General features: G+C 38.6%; 3 protein-coding genes across 4 annotated transcripts; all 3 read right to left on the bottom strand.

The window, feature by feature from the left end:
- Window positions 1–4,392, bottom strand: LOC116248331 (fructose-bisphosphate aldolase 1, chloroplastic). The gene is made up of 6 exons (XM_031621068.2): window positions 4,124–4,392; window positions 2,632–2,901; window positions 2,440–2,549; window positions 2,167–2,257; window positions 724–993; window positions 1–567 (listed from the first exon to the last, which is right to left on the bottom strand). The coding sequence occupies exons 1-6, from the start codon at window positions 4,286–4,288 to the stop codon at window positions 289–291; spliced, it is 1,185 nt and encodes a 394-aa protein (XP_031476928.1). The 5' UTR covers window positions 4,289–4,392; the 3' UTR covers window positions 1–288.
- Window positions 4,393–7,402: 3,010 nt separating this feature from the next.
- LOC116246675 (uncharacterized) lies at window positions 7,403–11,485 on the bottom strand. Of its 2 annotated transcripts, none has more exons than XM_031618493.1 (7): window positions 11,376–11,485; window positions 10,827–11,021; window positions 10,645–10,699; window positions 10,413–10,463; window positions 9,073–9,164; window positions 8,897–8,974; window positions 7,403–7,873 (listed from the first exon to the last, which is right to left on the bottom strand). In XM_031618493.1, exons 2-7 carry the CDS (start codon window positions 10,880–10,882, stop codon window positions 7,726–7,728), a joined length of 480 nt encoding a protein of 159 aa, XP_031474353.1. In that variant the 5' UTR covers window positions 10,883–11,021; window positions 11,376–11,485; the 3' UTR covers window positions 7,403–7,725. The 2 variants fall into 2 exon arrangements, with proteins under 2 accessions (XP_031474353.1, XP_031474352.1); XM_031618492.2 differs by having other exon boundaries at window positions 11,321–11,483.
- Window positions 11,486–13,466: 1,981 nt separating this feature from the next.
- Window positions 13,467–16,970, bottom strand: LOC116246891 (uncharacterized). Its single transcript, XM_031618796.2, has 2 exons — window positions 16,614–16,970; window positions 13,467–14,255 (listed from the first exon to the last, which is right to left on the bottom strand). The coding sequence occupies exons 1-2, from the start codon at window positions 16,779–16,781 to the stop codon at window positions 13,707–13,709; spliced, it is 717 nt and encodes a 238-aa protein (XP_031474656.1). The 5' UTR covers window positions 16,782–16,970; the 3' UTR covers window positions 13,467–13,706.
- Window positions 16,971–19,004: the final 2,034 nt, after the last annotated feature.

Below are 19,004 nucleotides of genomic sequence, written 5' to 3'. Positions count from 1 at the left end.
TATGGAATATTTAATAGCTTTTCATTGCTTCATGCTTGTTCGCCAGTCATGAACCATACAGACGGTCGGAGCAGCAATGCCTTCCAAAATCGCCAGGAGTCCCTTAGAAGCTCCCTTTATTTAAAAAAAAAATCAGCTTTCGACACCCTTTGAACCTAAGATCCTAGCATAGAAAAACTGCCTAAAGCTTGGACAAAATAGAGAAATGACAACCAGAACTGGAGGAAGTCAGACCTCCAGGAGATTGGGATACTTATTGTGTTGGTGCTGATCATAGTCATAACCAGCTTAGTATGTGTAACCCTTAACAAACATTCCCTTCTTAGCTTCTTCACTCTCACCCTCGCCTGTGTAGAGACCACGCTGTGCCAGAGAGTTAGCCTTGGCACGCACCAACAGTGCCTTCTGTGCTGCCTCCACGTTTTCAGGACGGCCCTTCCATGTCTTCAGGACTGAATTTTGCAGAGCACGTGCGTATGAGAATGAAACATGCCAGGGGTTGGGGGATTGGTTCATTGCATTCAAGTTAAGGGTTGCTTCCACCTCAGATTGGCCTCCAGACAAGAACTGCACAGAAAATTGAACATAAGCAGAAGATCGTGATAAATCAAAGCGAAGGCCATGCGATTAAACATGATGAAGATACAACGTCATCAACTGAATTAAGATGGAAACAAAAGAAAAAAGAACGGATCATCAGAAGGAAGGGCAAGAGTAACTTGCCATAATTCCAGGAACAGCTGGGGGTACCCTCCTGTTGAGCATCTTTAGTGTGTACTTGGCAATCGTTTCTGGGGATGCCTTTTCTTTCTGTTCAGCTCCAGGACATACCATGCTAGGCTTCAAAAGAATTCCTTCAAACACGACATTGTTCTCTGCTAGGTAGTAGAAAACCTCAGCCCAGACCTTCTCTGCTACTTCAAGAGTTCTGTCAATTGAGTGGTCTCCATCAAGAAGAATCTCAGGTTCCACAATTGGCACAAGACCGTTGTCCTGAAAATGAATTGGTTAGTTTTGAGCTCACCAGATCCTGCACAGTAGAAGAAAACTAAAAAATTGCAGGCATGAATGTGCATGAGATTATCCGAGAAATTACCTGCAGACATATACCTATAGCATATAAACTTAAATTGTAGTCAGTCCATATAATCATCATTTGCCATGATACAAGAGTAAAAAACAGGACACTTTAGCTTGGTTTGTGAAAATTTTGCTTTTATATCTCATAGTTTTTGTCCTATTGTGACTGTGTTCACTTCCTTAGCTAGCATATCAGTACTTCACGTTCCCATCTCCTAGTTTTCCTCGTATTGTAACGTAACATAGTCTTTCATGTTCCATGAATATTTTAACCCTATAAGCATCTTCTTGCATAAAGAAATGCAAACTTCTTTTTAGGGCCACAATGCATGGAACCTAAACTAGATTCTTGAAAATCCCAAAAATGCAAGTGCACTAGTCCTCATGGAGCTTCTGACTGAGCCTTTTGCTGAGGACAATTCAGACAGGTTAGAAGGAACATTTAGTTTTCATTATCGATTTTCAAAACTTAAAAAACAAGATGCAGTCAACCGAGACACAAAACAAAGTTCCAACATCTGTTACTCCATCACTTCTCAACATAACCTAACTTGCTTTGCCGTAGAACCATCCACATTCCTGATTTGCGAGTTCAATGTACTCTAACATTCTCATATCAGCACACTATGTAACAGATAAAGCAAGAACAGAAAACAGGAGCTGATTGCCTAAAGAAGCTACATGATCTATATCTTATTTTATGTTACCTGTCAAAATAATATGAATTTACACTAGCAAAAGTTAGTCTCAGACTCTGAATGAAAGACAAATAACTTCATAGAGCAGTGCAGCTATGAAAGGCTGCAAACCAGAAGAAAAGCTTTTCCTTATAAGCTTGCTTTTGAAAAGCATAAATGACAACAAATAGATCTAGTAGAAGAGCTCATGTTTTAAACCATTACCCAATCCACAGTTCAGAGATGTGTCAAGTGAACCTACTTCATTTCATGGCATGCAATATGCAGATAGGAAGTGATGACGGATCTTTTGATGGACAAAATTAGGCCTTAACTTGTGGGTTATCTAATATAAAAAAAGTGAACTAAGAAGCTGCAAAAACATTGAAGTGCAGTCACTTGGAGGTACCTGAGAAATTGCGGCATAACGAGCAAGTCCCCATGCTGCTTCCTTGACAGCCAAGGCAGATGGGCCACAAGGAATGCTAACAACTGTACGCCTGTAAATGTGAGTTTATGTTCACAAGTTAAATATCTTTCATGTTAAAGTTCATATGGAAGCTGTTTTGAAAACAGTGACACTGCGCTTCAGTAAGTAAATAAAAGTAGAAAACCCATCATCATGAGATTCTAAGCATCTTTTTCTCGAAAGGTCATATGTAGAATGTGTAATTGCCCTCACCATTTCGCAAAACGAGCTCCCTGCTTGTAATACTCGGCAGACCTTGAAGCCAACCCATCCAAACCTTGGCACCATGACTCATTGTTGGATCCTGGCAGAGGAACCAAGCCCTTGAAAAGGGAGAAACAGAGGCATTAGTTTGCACTCTGCAGACAGAAAATCAGTCAGGTGATACCAAGTAACTGGAATTACCTTATCCACTTTAATTCCCGGTACAATTTTCTCATCATGCAAGCAATCAACGAACTTCTTTCCATCTGTTGTTGACTGATACAGAGTCTCCTCAAAAAGAATTGCACCAGAAATGTATTCCCCAAGCCCAGGGGTTGTAAGAAGGAGCTGCCTATAAGCTTGGCGGTTGGTTTCATTGTTCTCCAGACCAATTGAAGAAAGCCGTTTCCCACAAGTGGCGTTCGACTCATCTATAGCAAGAATACCACGACCAGAAGAGGCAATGGTTTTCTAGACAAACACGCAAGATGAATCAATATGAAGGAAAGCCTTGTTTATCCATAGAGTAGGCAAAACTCCATCAGCGGCCAGTAACAAGTAGTAAGGGAACTAACAGTGAACAGGGCCATTGAGCACTCGAACCACAATGTACCATTCAGGTTAACCAACATAGACATGGTCATTTTCAGATAACCAACCACCTGTTACTAAAAGTATATGAAAGATACAACCAGACCCAGGTGCCGTCAGAATCTTAGGGTCTGTCTAGCATAGGTCACGTCTTCATGTGTCCCAAAAGGAGAAACCAAAAACAAATCGAGCAATACTGGAGCTTAGGTTTGGCTAATAAGTTGAATCATGAGGTCAGAATCAGGCATGGTTTCAGGATGCTCTTTATCAGGTTAAAACATTTCAATAAGATGAATCCCGCAGCAATGAAGATAGAAACAACGGAAAAACAATAGCACCTTGTAGTTAAAATGAAGAATCAAAATTTCAAATTACGTGCAATTTAAATGCTTGAACAATCCGATGCCCAATTTTTTTTTTAAAAAAGATAGAAAACAGAACAAAAACGTCAAAAAGCAATTTGGTTTCAAATTATAAAAAAAAATCTTAAACGTTAAGAAATTGGAGAAGACAAGGCACCGCAGCTTTTATTGCATTTCAGTCAGAACAATCAAATACATCCGTTCAGGCAAACAAACCCGTGATATTCGTAATTTAAGTCGGCAAAAATTGACACGCATTATAAGGGGAACCAGAATTTTTAATAAGTCTTAAGACGAAGTTCCCTTAGATAACAAATCATGATCCTTTGGAGAAGATCAGCATATTAGAGATCAAACATCAAAATCCTAGAAACTAAGACCAGGAAAAATAAATCACTGCCTGAAAAGTCATGGAAAACAATAATGGAAACTCTTTACATGATAAAACAATCTTAAATTCACCAACAAATCTGAACTTGCAACAAGAAAAAGCAGAATATTTGCCGAAAAATTGGATCAAAAAGAGAAGAAAATGGTCCTTCAAGGAGGACCATGAATCAAAGTAACAAAAAGTCGAATTTGAACTAAAAAAAACCACAAATCATCTACCGCGACGGAAAAACATTGACTCGACCAAAAGAGAAAAATCGACCGAATTTATCACAAACCAACAAAAATCACAAGTCCGCGTCATCGAAATCCATCACATACACGAGAGAGAGGGAGAGAGAGAGACTCACGGCGGTTTTGACGAGCTCCTCGGTGTAGGCCCCAGTGGCGGCCCTGACGGACAGCGAGAGCCGGCGGGTCGGCAGGACGGCCGTGCGGTTGATCGGCCTCCTTCCCAGCCACTGGGAAGAAGAAGCATTGAGGTTTCCAAGAGAAGAAGATGCCGCCGCTGCCATTATAGATACCGGACCGTCGTCTTCGCCTGCAACTCCAATCTCTCTCTCTCTCTCTCTGAGGGAATGGGGAATGGGGAAGGTGAGCAATGGCCGCGAGCCCCTTCGCTGCTATAAATATACAGGGGCTCCTTCCGGGAAGCAAGGATCGACTGCCAACGTTTTTGAAATCTTCCTTGCAGCATTTCTGGAAAAGCCTATTTCACGTCACCCTCAAACCCAGCAGCCATATGGCTGCCACGTGTAGTAGGCGTTCCTTCAGAACTTTCAAAAATTCAAAAAGGCGCTTCGGTTTTACCTAAATTACAAAAGCAAGTTCCAGTTTTTTTTTTTGTTTCTGTTTTTATAATTTAGCCGCTAAACGGCATTCCCTAGGAGGCAGTAAATAAATTAAATTTATATGTGTGTTTATTTTCCTAACTCGAACAAACTTAAGTTTTTTCCTTTTGCAGTCGTACTTATTGGTAATTGGAAAATCCACCTAGTTTTGGGCCGTGATTGGCAACTTACCATAAATCCATTCAACAAAACAAGATCCTGTAGTTTGAAAAGTATTTGCATTTATCCTTGGAGAACAAAGTTGTAAAGATAAAGTTTTAACTTGAATAACTAATTTGGATAATCTATTCATTTCGACAACTCAAACACGATAAATAGATAGAAACAAGGGAGACACCAATTTATCAATCACCTAGTTAAGGGCCAATCCAAATAACATAACATCTATAAAAAATATTTTCACTTAAAACAATAATACTGTAAAAGCATGCAAATTTTTAATATATATACATGCGCCAAACATTCATGTGCCTGATGGAAATTGTTAGAGCCATTAATGTTAACGGAGTTAAAATTTTACATATCCACTTGAAAAAAATGAAAACATAGTTATATCTTTCAAGAGATTGAAATTGAAACAAATGAGTTTTCTAAATCAAGAACCATTGCCTCTATTGAATGATATTTCACTATTTTCAAAATATAATAAAATTTTTATTGTACTTAATTTTTACTATATGATTTTGTTAAAATCAATGACTTATAAAGTATGATAGTTACCTATGTTCTAATATACATATTGAAAAATTGAATGACTATCTAATTTGTACCATCTAATTCAACATAACGGATGATTAAGAAAAAAATAAAAAGAAAAAAGTGATGAACATTTTGTTATCTAATATTAATTTACACTTTTTTCTCTTTATTTTTTTTTCAACTATTCATCTACTTTACATGAACATTTATATTTATACATTATATTTCTCATTTGCTTTTGGACATGCATAAAATTCATTAACCAAGCAAGATTTTATTACTTGGGAGATCGCGAGCTTGATTTATGGGTAACGAAATAATCAGCGTCTCCTTCCCTGCTCGTGCGGATCGGAAGACACAAAGGCGGCCATTGTTACCTACCGATCCGGATCCTGGCTTTCTAGGTCAAGGGGCGTCATGCTGATTTCAAGGCCATGACTCATTGCAAGCCACGTGTGCAGCTACAAAGAAACAACCTGTCTCTGCTAGCACCCGCTTAATTGGCTTGACCTAAGGGTGTTACCACTTTTCGTGAACCATCGACCTGACTTCACTGGTGGGTTGGTGGGAGACTCGGAGAGAGGGGCGAGCTCACCTAACACACATGAGTTTTTTAAAAAAAATGATGAGTTAATCGGCAACCCTCCGGCAAATGCATGGCAGGTATTTACAAAATCTGAAATCATGAGGGCCTTCTTTGTAATTAGGGGAGAAAAAACTTGCCAAACTGGTCATAGCCCAAGTCACCAGACTCTTCTATTTTACTGCCGCATCTCAGTCCGCATCGAGTCGAGTGCACACCGAACATGGGTGCGGTTTCGACTCATACCCGAACCTAGTTAAAATATCATATTACTAAATTATTTATATAATATATATTGTTTTGATATTTTTCTATGCAATACAATTATTTAAAGATTGTAAACATTAATAACTAAATTGTAATAATATGTTTATTTTATTATATATATAATAAATTAAAAATAAAAATAATAAATAAAATACCTTCACCTCACCGCCACGAGATGTACCGTTCCGGCACCCGCACCAACACCCTCACCCTGCACTATGGTGACATAGGTTTCTCCAGTTTTGTATTTTCTCTCACTTTTTTTCCTCCCTGGCTTGCTTTTAGTTGTTTCTGATCGCATGGAAGTTGCAAGTAAGAACGTTAGATAGACCGTCTTCACGCCGCCCGTTGACGGAAAGGTTAGCTCCTGATTGTGCTGCCGATGGTTGCATCAACCAGGGTGGTTGTTTGGGCTCATCTCCCATCCAACAGGTACAGCAAGGAGTAAATGGTTCTAAAAAAAAAGGGAGAGATTCTTGCAAAACCCATGTCACAACATGTGTTTGTGCGTGCACGTGGATATGTGCATGTCTATGCATGAACAAGAAGCAGCCAAATGCGCAGCGAATCTTTAGGTGTTAGACTTAGATCCGTAAAAAATGATTTAAGTCGTTGATTTAATTTAGATTGGCAGTTGGAAGAAACTAAAGAGTGCATTTTAGTTATGCATTATTAATTCACATATTTCTGTTTCTTATAGATCTAACACTCAAGAGCATATATATATATATGTAAAAATTGAAATGTCTTTTGAGAGTCACCCAATCATTTAACGAAAGCTCTCTTCTAGTATCAAAGATGGTTAAAAGAAAAACAAGAAGAAAAAAAGTCAGTATTTTCACCATTTAGTATTAATTCACACAATTTGTCTTTGTTTTTTAGTTGCAATCAAAAGCTCTAGATGAACAGTTCTCATTAAATGACCAGATGACTCTGGATCATTCCCTTACAAATTTGGAGCGATGGGGATGCACCGGCTGAATCAAATGGCTAAAATGCTATCAGATTTTTAATACTTCCCTGAATCAGACGTATAGAATGCTGTCAGATTTTTAAAACTTCCCTGAATCAGACGTATAGAATGCTGTCAGATCTGTGCTAATGAGTGAAGCAGAAACATCACAGCCTTCTTTTTCACCTTACATGCCACCACCCTTAGTCAAGATTCACAAAAAAAACTCATTCACGCAATTCCTCACTATCAAGGGAGAAGAAAAGGGAACCTGGAATACCCAAAAAATTGATACTTTAGAAGAATTTAGAACTCATAAAAGGCACAAAGTCTTATAACATGTATTATTGGCAGTCTATTGGGGATTACACAGGCATTAAACGAAACTAGAACAGGGGCAACAGAATTGAGTTGCTGAAGATACAGAAAACAGAAAATTGGCCTGCAAAATAGAAATAGTTGGCAGCATGCTGCAATGGGCTGGCACAAGCATTATTGCAGATTAGAACTGCAGTGCAAGAAATGCAGGCTCGACACACGAAAAATGAAGTAGGCTTCGCACAAGAAAGTCTGGAGGTTGCACGAAAAAGAGTCGGCTTTTCAATCTGACGAACCAGACTTTTCCTCTGTAGGTGCTGCCCACTGCTGGCAGGCACGGGCTCTTGTCCAGGGATCCATTGCAGGCCTCTGAGGGATTTGGGGAGTAGCTGGTTTTGATTGCCTTAGCTCATTTTCTCTGTCAATAAACCTGCAGATACTAAAGAATGACAACCCATGCAAATATAATTCACAAGCACTTTTTAAACGAGCACATGATTTCAATAGATCAAGCATCGCGTAAGGCTGGAAAAAGCTAATACAAGGTACTCAAACCAAAGGATCAGACGCAGTCGAGAAGCTAATGACTAATGAGAAAAGCCTATCCTCTTTCCAGCTAAGGAAAGGAAATCTTAAGGCAAGACAGTCATTGGTACTTAATTTTTCATGCTCCAATAGAATAGCCACCATAAAATTAATAATTAAGCAGGACCTTAGAAATGAAAATTCCTAAAAGTTTGGCACATCAAATACATTAAACATATACTCCTATTTCTTTTCCTTGACAAGCACAAAAGTATTCAGCACAACCCATCGGGCAAAGCACGATGTGCAGGTCCAGTTCCAACATCAGCAGTTATACTCATGTATGCACAGTGCTAATCATGACTAACTATTCATATTTGATAATTGAGGTCATTCAATAAGGAAGAAGGAGGCCCGACAAAGTTGCCACATGCATGCTTCCTTCCAGGCCTAAGTGGCATAAAAATTTGGCTCCAACATGAAACTATGCTAGTAGGATAAATATATGTACCTGACGAGGTAGAAACAGAACCACAAAAGAAATCTTAGTATGCTTCAACAAGACCAGTAAGAAGACAGTTTCCTGCAGCCCAACTTTCAACCTTCCATACTTGTTTAATAGACAACCTATTAAAATGAACTTAAACCTTTCCATAAAGGATCTGGAAAGTGGAAACTCTGAAAACAAACACCCTCTACCTCAACTATATCATCATGATAATCTACAATCTTCAGATAAAGTATTTAGGAATCTAGAAATCACACACAGGTTCAGCATGCAAAACCACCTTCACCAATTGTATTGTCATCATACCCTCCATGTTTTTCAGCTTATTTGGTTATTCATTTGTTTGCCTATTTATAATGTAATGCATGTACACATGTTTCTGTGTCAGTGTCCATAACTATGTCCTTGGGAAGATCTTACTCAATATATGCCATGGGTGCAGCATCCCCAACTCGTATTCGTGTTCGAAGCACTCTTGTATATCCGCCACATCTGTCCCTGTTAAAATAAAAAAAAATGCCTCCCAATATAAATGATCAAAATCAAGAACAAATTACAAACCAAACATCAACAGTGAGATGCTGAGAAATACAGACCTGTAACGATAAGCAAGTTCAGTAAAGAGTTTATGAATAACATCATCACCTCGAACAAAAGCAGCAGCTTGCCTTGCAGCGGAAAGAGTACCCTGAATATTGTGATGAGATGATTAAACAGATTTAAATTAGTAATCAAAATCCTGGGCATGTGGACAATTAGGCTTAAATTTTGCTATAAGAAACATATAAATGTACATACACAGCCCAAGAAACAGTCTTAAATATGAAAAGGCTTCCAGCTCCCAGATATGTTCTAGTCGGAGCAAATTTTGGATTTATTTTTCAAATAAATAACGCACAACATCGTACATGCACATTTCTAGGTTCTGAGAGCTTGGAGTTGATTTCAATAACATGATACAATAGAACAATTTCTCAGCACCATCTTCTTCCCTTCAACCCAGAGGTAGAAAAGGATAAAAAGCAGAGTGAATTGGACAACCAGAATTACCACAGAAAAGTTGAACACCAATATAAGTGGAAATTTTTAGGTAAATGGTACAAATTTTTGGAAGCTAATCTTCTGAGAGTAATCAATCTCAGTATACCTACAAGGTAACAATGTGACTACAAGGTAACATTGTGAATTACTGTTTTCTGTTGATCACAACGCCTCCCATGCCTGTATAACATGACACTAACACAAACAAAAAGATTCTGCAAGTTGTAGACAATCCATTTGGCCTGAAAACCTCAGAGCCTTCAGACATGATTGTGCTCTGTCATCAATGGGTTTCTTTTTTTTCAATTATGAGTTTGTGAGTTCATTTCTAATCTGCTCAAAGAATTCTTACACTTCTTTTAATCTCATCACCTGAAAACCACTTTCAGGAATTAAGATTAACGAATCCATCTCCAGCCATTTATGTCCATTGAAATATATATTTGCATGTGGTTGAGATGATTCCAGTTTTTGAAGATGTTATGAACTTGAAAGACATTTGTTTTTGGCACAAATAAGAGAATTTGAAAAAGGAAAGGAAGAGAGCACAAAAAACAGAGTACAACTTCAGTGTCGAGCAATAAGCTTTACAGTTTGCAAAAATGCTTAAATAATTATAACTAAAAATGAACGTTAGGAATAATGACATTCATGGATTCATTCAGATATTTTACCATGGAAAATACCGCAAGGTCATGAAAATAAAGACAACATTAATAACTAAATTCCTACTCTTCCTCAACATAGCTGCTTTCACACAATTTGTGACATAAAATATGAGCAAGGAAAACGTCAATTTACCTATAAAGGAACCCATAAAACTGAAACATAGACAATTGGACAAAAACCTGGCAGTTTCATTGAAAAGGAAAGGTACAATCAAAACTAAACTGACCTCCTTCCCAAGTTGAACCATGTTATCTGCGAGGCGCCGAACTTCCTTAGCCTAACAACCACAAAAAAGAGAAGATCAAAACCCTCAAAGAAAATTGTCATTCTCACTGGCTAAATAAAAAAAAATCAGCAGAACAACTAAATGATCGTAACAAACACATCCGACCAGTCCACCCGACCAGCCCATCAATCACTAAAGATGTATGTGACAAGAAAAATAGGGAAACATCCACCTTCGCAACTGTCGTTTCGATGCGCTCGTGCTTCACTAACTGCGAAACCATCGTCCTGTAATCAGACAACCAAGAATCTATGAGTACTCAACACAAATAATTGCACCATTTACTCTGACAAGGGCAAAAGTAATCTAAGAACGCAAAGATTGGCAAAAAGAAGAAGGTATTCAATTCGATACCTAAGCATGGACATCCGATGGGCGGCATGACGGCCGAGCTTGCGAAACTTGGTCATGGTGGTAGAAGCCTAAAGAAGCAAATAAGAGTATGAGAGTGTCACCACTCGGAGAAGACACACTGCTCTCCTTTTCTCTTTTCTTCTGGTTCCAGGTTTTGCCTATCTGAGCTCGTCAGCTGCTTCAGGACTATCTCATCTGCCATTGCTCAAACATCAGAAATGCGTTAACACGTCAATTTCGCACTCTCCACTAACTTTTCTCCATCACCACTCAAATGTTTGCTACTACGTCAACAATAAATCCACCAAAGAAACCCAGCAAGAATGAGGATTCCAACAGGAAATGCAATTCTCCTCGAAGCAAATGAATACACTGTTTCATATAAAGATCTAATTCATTTTTCATTTTTTGTTCTCTCAGCAACGAACTAAAACAAAAGACCGGCTACAAGAAAGGACAACATCCAGGACAATTTCAAAACCCAAAATACTCACACACAAAATAGTGTCTCCCGATGAAGGATGATAAACCGCCCGAGAGAGATCTTACCGGCGCCGGCGCCGGTCGGTCGATGCCGGAGGAGGTAGGGCACGGAGGGCTTCAGGGCAGAGGGGACTGCGAGCCGCGAGGGAGGGAACGGTTCGGGTTCTTGTGAGACCCTAAATGGGAGTGGATCCATGAGTTTTCCGTGGATTTAAAATCAAATCCAAACCGCACCAAGATCGGATCAAATTTTCGCGTAATCGCGGGTTTCTACGCATGGACCATCGGGTGGATCAGATTCTGTCCATTTAGATGTATATGTGGTTTGTTATCCGATCCACTTGACTCAGATCCAAAGAGCCTACGTTTGTTTATTTCAGATCTTTACGTTCAGATCAAATGATTTGAGATCCTTGAGGTCTGACTTATAATAATAATAATAATAATAATAATAATAATAATAATAATAATAATAATAATAATCATCATCATCATCATCATAATAAAATAAGAGCTAAAACTAGATAGGAAACATATATATTACGTAAATCATTTTCAAGTTTAAATATACTTTTCGTGATCACCCAAAAAAAAAAAATAACAGCAGCCCGTAAACCATCTAAATTTGGACAGTAAATTAAAAAATCAATATTCTTGACAAAAGCAACTTTAAATAAAGCATGCTTTTATAAAAAATAGCAAGGTCTTAAAATATTTCTAACAAGACTTTAAATGGTCGTGTTTTTATCTTTGACTCAGGTGGTCTGGGGTTAAAAAGAAGAGTTAAAATATTCATCAAATGTTGTTGTGATGTACATTCCACCTAAGGGGTTTTCTCCGATTTGAGTCAATTCTTTTAGGTTTTCGTATGGTTAATATGTGAAACATTACACTCAATTGAATAAGGTTTAAAAAGTCCACATATTATGAGTTATAGTAGGAGCTGAGATGGCTATTCTGGTTGGTTCGAGCTTTTATATATATATATATATATATATATATATAGAGAGAGAGAGAGAGAGAGAGAGAGAATTGAATGGAGTCACACAGTTAGGTTTGGCATCGGGTGCCTTGGCTGGAGACCTGAAACCCAAAACTTTTTTTAATATAGAATATATTTTTAATAATAAAATATATATCATTATTAAAAGTAAAATAATAATAAATAATGTAACAGGCTGAATCCTGTTGACTCGGTATGTTATTGGGCCCACTCGAGCTGATTTTTTGGAGCTCGAATCGGAGCAGAGCTATGTGTGGGCCATTGCCCATTCCAACCAACACATGCACTTAGAAAATTTTTATCAGGAAGGGGTTGGATCTGTCTCCAGCCAGATGTGGTGCCTACGGCAAACTCACTTTAACGCTCCATAGGCACCAAACCCACTAAGGTAAGTATCCCTTTGATAAAATTTTCTGGTTTCGCTATTGCCAGGTACTTGTCGGTTAATCGGACCCGATGCATAGCCCTATACGCAACCATCTAATAAGGGCTATACAATCCATCATAATGAATAGATAAAATACAAAAAAAAAAGAAGGGTGATGGTCGTCATGTAATATTAGTTCTTACATTTTTCTTTATATTTTTCTTTTAACCATCCATCTGCATTAGATAGACGGTCTTAATTAAAGGTCTGAGTGCCTTTGAATAGTGTTAGATTCATGTGAGTTGATGGATCCTTGAGTTTGGCCTAGTATCCCCACAAAGAGACTCTTAAAGATCGTGAGTTTTAGCAGAAAATTTCATGCGATGAAAACATTTTAGAATCTCTTGGGGAAGAATTAAATAGTGGCGTCAGTGAATCCTATTTAGATCCGCTATATGATCAAACTGCTCTAAAAAAAAATGGGCATGAAAAAAATTTGGTATCTGCTTAAAAAATCAGATGGGATTTAGGTTTCAGAAATGACATCCAAGTAAATATTTGATTGAATTCGGGTTTAGATTCAGATCGGACATAGGTTTAAGCAAATATATTATACAATGTTCATACATTTTGAAAGTTGTACCTCAACATACTGTATTTTGGTTTGGATTCAGTTTAAAAGCCGGATTTAGATTCAAATGTGAATTCGGATTTGGATTAAGATATGGTATATATTTTTCTTTTTTCACATTGGAATCCGACTTCGGCTCAAAAAAATATAAACATGGATACTAAAAAGATTAAATCCGTACTCAAATCCGACCATTGACATCCCTGAAAGTGAAAGAGAAGACTTGAAAGAAGAGAAAAGATCATGGACACTTTACTTTCCCACCAGAAACCAAAGTTTCCAGTGAATGAATCATGTTCCTCAATCAATAGAGTCAGTCTGATAAGCTCTACGAACTAGCAATTCTCTACATGATTCAACTTGGATTGAATCCTCTCTCTCTCTCTCTCCCCCTCTCTAAACCATCTCTGCTATGTCATTCTTCTCGGAGCCATCATCCAAGCAGCTACCAAGAGGAATATCAAGAAAATAGAGCAGGAACACCAGAACAATGCAGCACAAGAACATGGGTATTGGACCAAACACCCAAAGAAACAGAGGGAACGAGAAATAGAATGCCCTTAGTCCCAAAGACCAGAAGTAGCTTCCCCGGTTAACGGCCCTCCCCACGTAGTCTGGACTGAGAACTGGTGAATGCTTCTTCAGCGGCACGTTGATGAGGATTCCGGCGTGGCTGTAGTACCGGATCGACTGCACGTTCAGTAGGAAGGCAGTTAAGAAACAGAGGAGGATGGAGAAGAACTTGATTGACAGTGCCAATCTGCTGGTGCTGCCTTGGAAAAGAACAGTTTCTGCACCAGGTTTGGACGGCAGGCCGGTGACGTTACTCGTCATCAGGACGGCGATCAACGAGCTGAGCATGATTGCAGTGGATGCTATGAGTGTTGATGCCATTATGTTGTTCCTCAGAGTTTGAACTGCAAGTATGCCATTTTTACCAGGATCCTGAAATGAAAATTACCAGATTGTGGTATCCATTTTTCGTGAGTAATACTTTCATAGTTCATACAACACCATAAGCAAACACTCGTTTCACCAAATTCAATTTACATGGGAGTTGCTAAATAAATGTATTCTAAAGCAGACTGGTATTCTTACAGCAGTAACAAATCATTCCTCAGGCAGAAGATCACTTGGGTAGAGGCTGAAACTGGGGAATTTGAAGAACGAATCTTTTGGGTCCAAGCAAGTGTTCTCAACAAACAGAATTTTAGAATCTGATGGTCCTTTCTTCCTTCAATTATGTTATTCCAGACCGTTTTACAAGCAAAATGCAGTTCCTTTGTGTCTGAACTATCAGATGATCTGTGTTTTTCTTTCTTCCCCTGCGTCTGAATCAAAGGGCCCCTTTTCATCCCTCGGAAGTGACATCCATGTGAATATATCCAAGGAACATACAGAAAACAGTTGAAACATATGATGCTAATTCTCCATGTTACAAACGTTAATGGAGATTGTTCTACGGGAAGTTGGAATTTGATATGACTGTTATGATGATAAAGCAGATGGTAACTAAATGGTGGTGCACAGAAGGGCAGCAGACACTTATTTGCCACGTTTTCATATTTTAAAGTAATAATTGGTAGCTAAGGTTGACGGTCAGGGGACTCGGAAACGCACTTGCCTTTCCTGTCTCCACCACCTCCATCCCCACGCCACTACCTCCATCACTGCCGCCTCTACCACCACCACAAAAGCTGCTGCCGCCATTGTCACCATCACCATCCACCATGACCCCACTTCTTATTTCACTTCTAGTAAGAAGTTATGGATAGTTCTAGAACAACAGTCACTTTTCTCACAGAGAAGAAACAGGTCTGTAAGTTTCCTTAAAAGGCGACAACAGTTCCCTCTTCTATATACATTAGATAGGAAACAGTTACAAACAGTCAGTTTTCTTAGGAACAGGGCTAGCAGTTTCAACGCTTAGCAAAGTTTTGCAGTTGGCATTCATGTTTCACAAAATCACAGAGTAATACAGTGCAGAACAAGGCCGGCGGCAGAGATCAGGCGGCACCGAGGCGGGTAGCAGCAGATGAAAGGAAAAAAAGGAGGAAGAAAGAGAAGGAGAACAAAAGAACTGGAAAAAAACGACAGTATGGGCTAGAGTTTTACAACATTTCATTCACTTGGTTGCCCAAGTGGTCTAGCCTAGTAGATATTCAGGGCTAGGATAGTATGGGCTCAAATCCCTCACGAATTTAACAGATTATGAGCCGAGTTTTCATGGACTTTAGATAACGTTTCAGCAGACGTTAGTTGGTATCTCCCCCAGAATCGATGGCGCTTCCAGTTTAGTTGCAGATCATTTGAACCAAATTTCTGCCTCTTTTAATTGTTGTTTTGTTTGCTATTTTCTTGCTTAGGTATAAATAGGGTACTTTATGCTCCTAATTCAAACATGCTTCTCAGCAGTTTTAAAGTTTTTAATCGATCATTTTCGATTTCTCAACAGCTTTTACATATGCAGTTCAGATTCTGCACATCTAATCCAAGCTTACTTACATCGAAATGAAAAAAGAGCATCTAAAGAATCAGCCCTGACAACATAGCATCATCCTAATTTAAATCACCTCTGAAAAACCAACATGTTGCTACAGGAGGATGTAAACCTTTTTCGTCTGATCTCGCACCAATCTTTGTCGAACCTTTGTCTATTCTAACAGCCATCATCTTTTAAGGTACACGTAAAGCTATCCCTCATCTTCCATTATAAACAAAAAATATTTGTTAATATTTTGTCAGACGACCTTCCTGTACAGCAAACTTGAGAAGGGAATAAAAGTACAGGTTCGGGGTTCCTGTAGGGGGCTTTAATCCATTGGGCCTCCACCAACAAACATTGTTTCATTCATACTTTGCATCATCTGTGCTGATTTTGCGTTTGTTTTTTGAGGATCAACCTACCAACATCTGAAAAACTGCTTACGAAAATACAAGATCCAGTAAAGTGGGACCGGGAACTGTTTATAAATGTTTTTTTTTAGTCCTAATGCTGACTTCCCCACTAAGCAATGTTCGACTTCCTATTGGAAACTCAAGGAAGGACACCAAGAACCTTTTTGGGAAACTAATGACATATCAACGGAAACAAAGAAAGCAGGAAGAACCGAAGGATCAATACCATCTTTTTCTTTATTCAGGAATTGCAAGCAACACCATCGACCATTTCTTCACATAAACAAAACAAAGAACTCGATGAAAGCAGAAGTTCTTCGCCCTAATTCTACACATCAAAACACGAACGCGAGAGAGAGAGAGAGAGAGAGAGAGAGAGAGAGAGAGAGAGAGGATGGGGCTTACTTCCATCATGGTCTTCACCCAGAGCTGCCTGTTGACGGCGTTGATGCCAATGACGGTGCACTTCGGGTGAACCACGATGCGGTACGCAAGCCAAACATGGTAGGCCACCATGAGACCCAACCCCAGCGGCACAAGAATCCAATCCAACTCATCTTTCTCCATCATCATAGACACACAGACACACACTCTCTCTCTCTACAGATCGATCTCTCTGTAACCTGTGAAATGACTCCACAGGTCACACACTCCCGCCCTCTCCCTCTCTGACTTGTAGAATGACTCCCCACCACTTTCTCTCCCTGTCTCTCTCTAACTTGTGAAATGCCTCCAGGCCACACAACTCTCTCCTTCTCTCTCTCTCTCGAATGGCTGATGAGGTGCAGCTAATTTATAGGGAGAGCTCCGAACTTGGCATTTGGTTACGTCGAGAGATGGGGAAAGAACAGGGGTCCTACGTGGAAGCGTACGGCTCTGCCACGTTCTATGTTTTTCTTTTTTGCGTGTTCTTCCTCCCATTTTCCTTTTCTGCATTTGCTTGTGAGGAGTTCGTTAAAAAGGCGCCTGGTTTTAGGGCTTCTTCTTTGAATGTTGCAACAGTTTTAATGGCAACCAACAAACTCTCGCTCTCTTTCTTCCCGTTTCTTGCGTCGAGGAGAGAAAGGTTTCGACGCTTCGTCTCACGTCACGCGATGGAGTCTAACTGCGTTGCGGGTCCCGCACGGATCTGTTCTCCATTTCTCATGCACGCCCATTTTGGTTTTCGTTGTCACCGTCTATATGAGAGAGAGTGAGAGAGAGAGAGAATAATAACCTAGCAATCTAACGAGCAACGAGAGGCACTCATATATGATTGGTTGAGAACAGAAATAAAAAAAATAAAAAGAGAAAAAAGTGTGAACTGAATCAATTGCTTTTGTTTTTCTTCCATCCAATCATTGTCGTGTTCTTAAGTATTAATTTGTAGATATCTATTTTGTGATTTTTTTTTTTCAAAATTGTCATTTGTTGGTGAAAACAACCATAATAAGTATTATTATTTTTGTAGTGTTTATTCTTATTGAAAAATGAAGTCGACTCTTACTAGCATGATATCTCTAAATAAAAATAATTAAACTATATAAAAAACAAAAATAAAAAAATTTGCTTTAGTATGCACCAATCAAATAATCAGATGGCAGCTCATCATATAGCTGCCATGGTCAATATCGCTTTATATATATATATATATTGCATGAACGGTAACTTTAAAATTAATGAATCCCACAATAAACCAAAGTTGAACTGTTAGATATATCAAGTCGGACTGTTGAAAATGAAAGTCCTCAATCAAAATAAATTAAAAAACGAAGATATTATTAATTACTATTATTACTTTTACTGGCTTCTTGGTGCAGGGCGCATGTCTTTGATGCTAGGCCTTATATGTAATGATGATATTGTATAAAGAGTTCAAAATAGACTCCCAAAAGAATTTCATAACAAGAATATTATGTTTTTGGAATACAGGTTCCTATCTAAACCATATAATCTAAAAGTTTCATGTTTTCATGTAATTATTAATATATGTGTTCCAATATTCAACAATCAAACATTGGACCTATCTTTCCTGAAATAAGAATATAGTGTTTCCGAAATCAATTTCAAGATTACAAGGCATTTGGTAAGAAAAACATTGCTACATATTCATCAAATACATTATCAAAAAGTGAGAGCTTTTGTTTCAACTGTCAAGAAACATTATGTAATTACAAATATTGTTTCTAGATCCAACAAATCACTATGATTCGGAAACGAAAAATGATTTATGAACTAAAACATATGTTTTAAGGGGCGCATGCACCCACGTCTAGAACTTGGTTATGACATCTTATATTCCTCAAAACTTTAGCTTTTCATTTTTCGTTATTAGATATGCATAGAACACATTCAATATACAACTTTTTGCTATTTTACACACATACACATAGCGGAGGCAATGTCACATGCACTCTTTAACTTAGGTGCCATGCTCTACCATTTATTGACATAAAAACATAGTGCCTACAAGAATCAAATAAATAAAACTAAAGAAACGAGATATGCTATGCCCCTTGAAGTGCTATTATCTTTCTTTCTTTACTTAAGGATGAGTGATTCATTCCACCGCCCCCTGGGTTGTTGCAAGAAAAATCTCAAAAGGACTTTATCAAAAGTTTTGTTTCTGTCTACCCACAAGATCTTTCCCCAATCACAAGAAGTCCACCTTAATTCTGCTTGCCCATTAATATAAGATGATGCTCATTGGACTCGGGCGCTGACTACCTGCCTAGCAACCATGTCATCTCCCACTACACCAGATAGAGCCAAAATGTGGGCTAGTGTAGGCAGTTGTCCACACATACTCACATGAAG

This window comes from Nymphaea colorata, chromosome 2, assembly GCF_008831285.2.
Source record: "Nymphaea colorata isolate Beijing-Zhang1983 chromosome 2, ASM883128v2, whole genome shotgun sequence".
Taxonomy (NCBI): Eukaryota; Viridiplantae; Streptophyta; class Magnoliopsida; order Nymphaeales; family Nymphaeaceae; genus Nymphaea; species Nymphaea colorata.
Note: the sequence above shows the minus strand (reverse complement) of the source record. Positions and strands in the feature narration are given on the sequence as shown.

Bases quoted from the DNA above. Each gene is read 5' to 3' on its own strand.
- LOC116248331 (XM_031621068.2), bottom strand. From the start codon at position 4,288: ATGGCAGCGGCGGCATCTTCTTCTCTTGGAAACCTCAATGCTTCTTCT. The intron at 2,550-2,631 runs GTAATTCCAGTT...TCCCTTTTCAAG, and splicing joins CGGGAATTAAAGTGGATAAG to GGCTTGGTTCCTCTGCCAGG. The intron at 2,258-2,439 runs GTGAGGGCAATT...TCACATTTACAG, and splicing joins GGAGCTCGTTTTGCGAAATG to GCGTACAGTTGTTAGCATTC.
- LOC116246675 (XM_031618493.1), bottom strand. From the start codon at position 10,882: ATGACCAAGTTTCGCAAGCTCGGCCGTCATGCCGCCCATCGGATGTCC. The intron at 10,700-10,826 runs GTATCGAATTGA...GTCTGATTACAG, and splicing joins CATCGGATGTCCATGCTTAG to GACGATGGTTTCGCAGTTAG. The intron at 8,975-9,072 runs GTCTGTATTTCT...TTATTTTAACAG, and splicing joins GAACTTGCTTATCGTTACAG to GGACAGATGTGGCGGATATA.
- LOC116246891 (XM_031618796.2), bottom strand. From the start codon at position 16,781: ATGATGATGGAGAAAGATGAGTTGGATTGGATTCTTGTGCCGCTGGGG. The intron at 14,256-16,613 runs GTAAGCCCCATC...TTTTCATTTCAG, and splicing joins GGGTGAAGACCATGATGGAA to GATCCTGGTAAAAATGGCAT.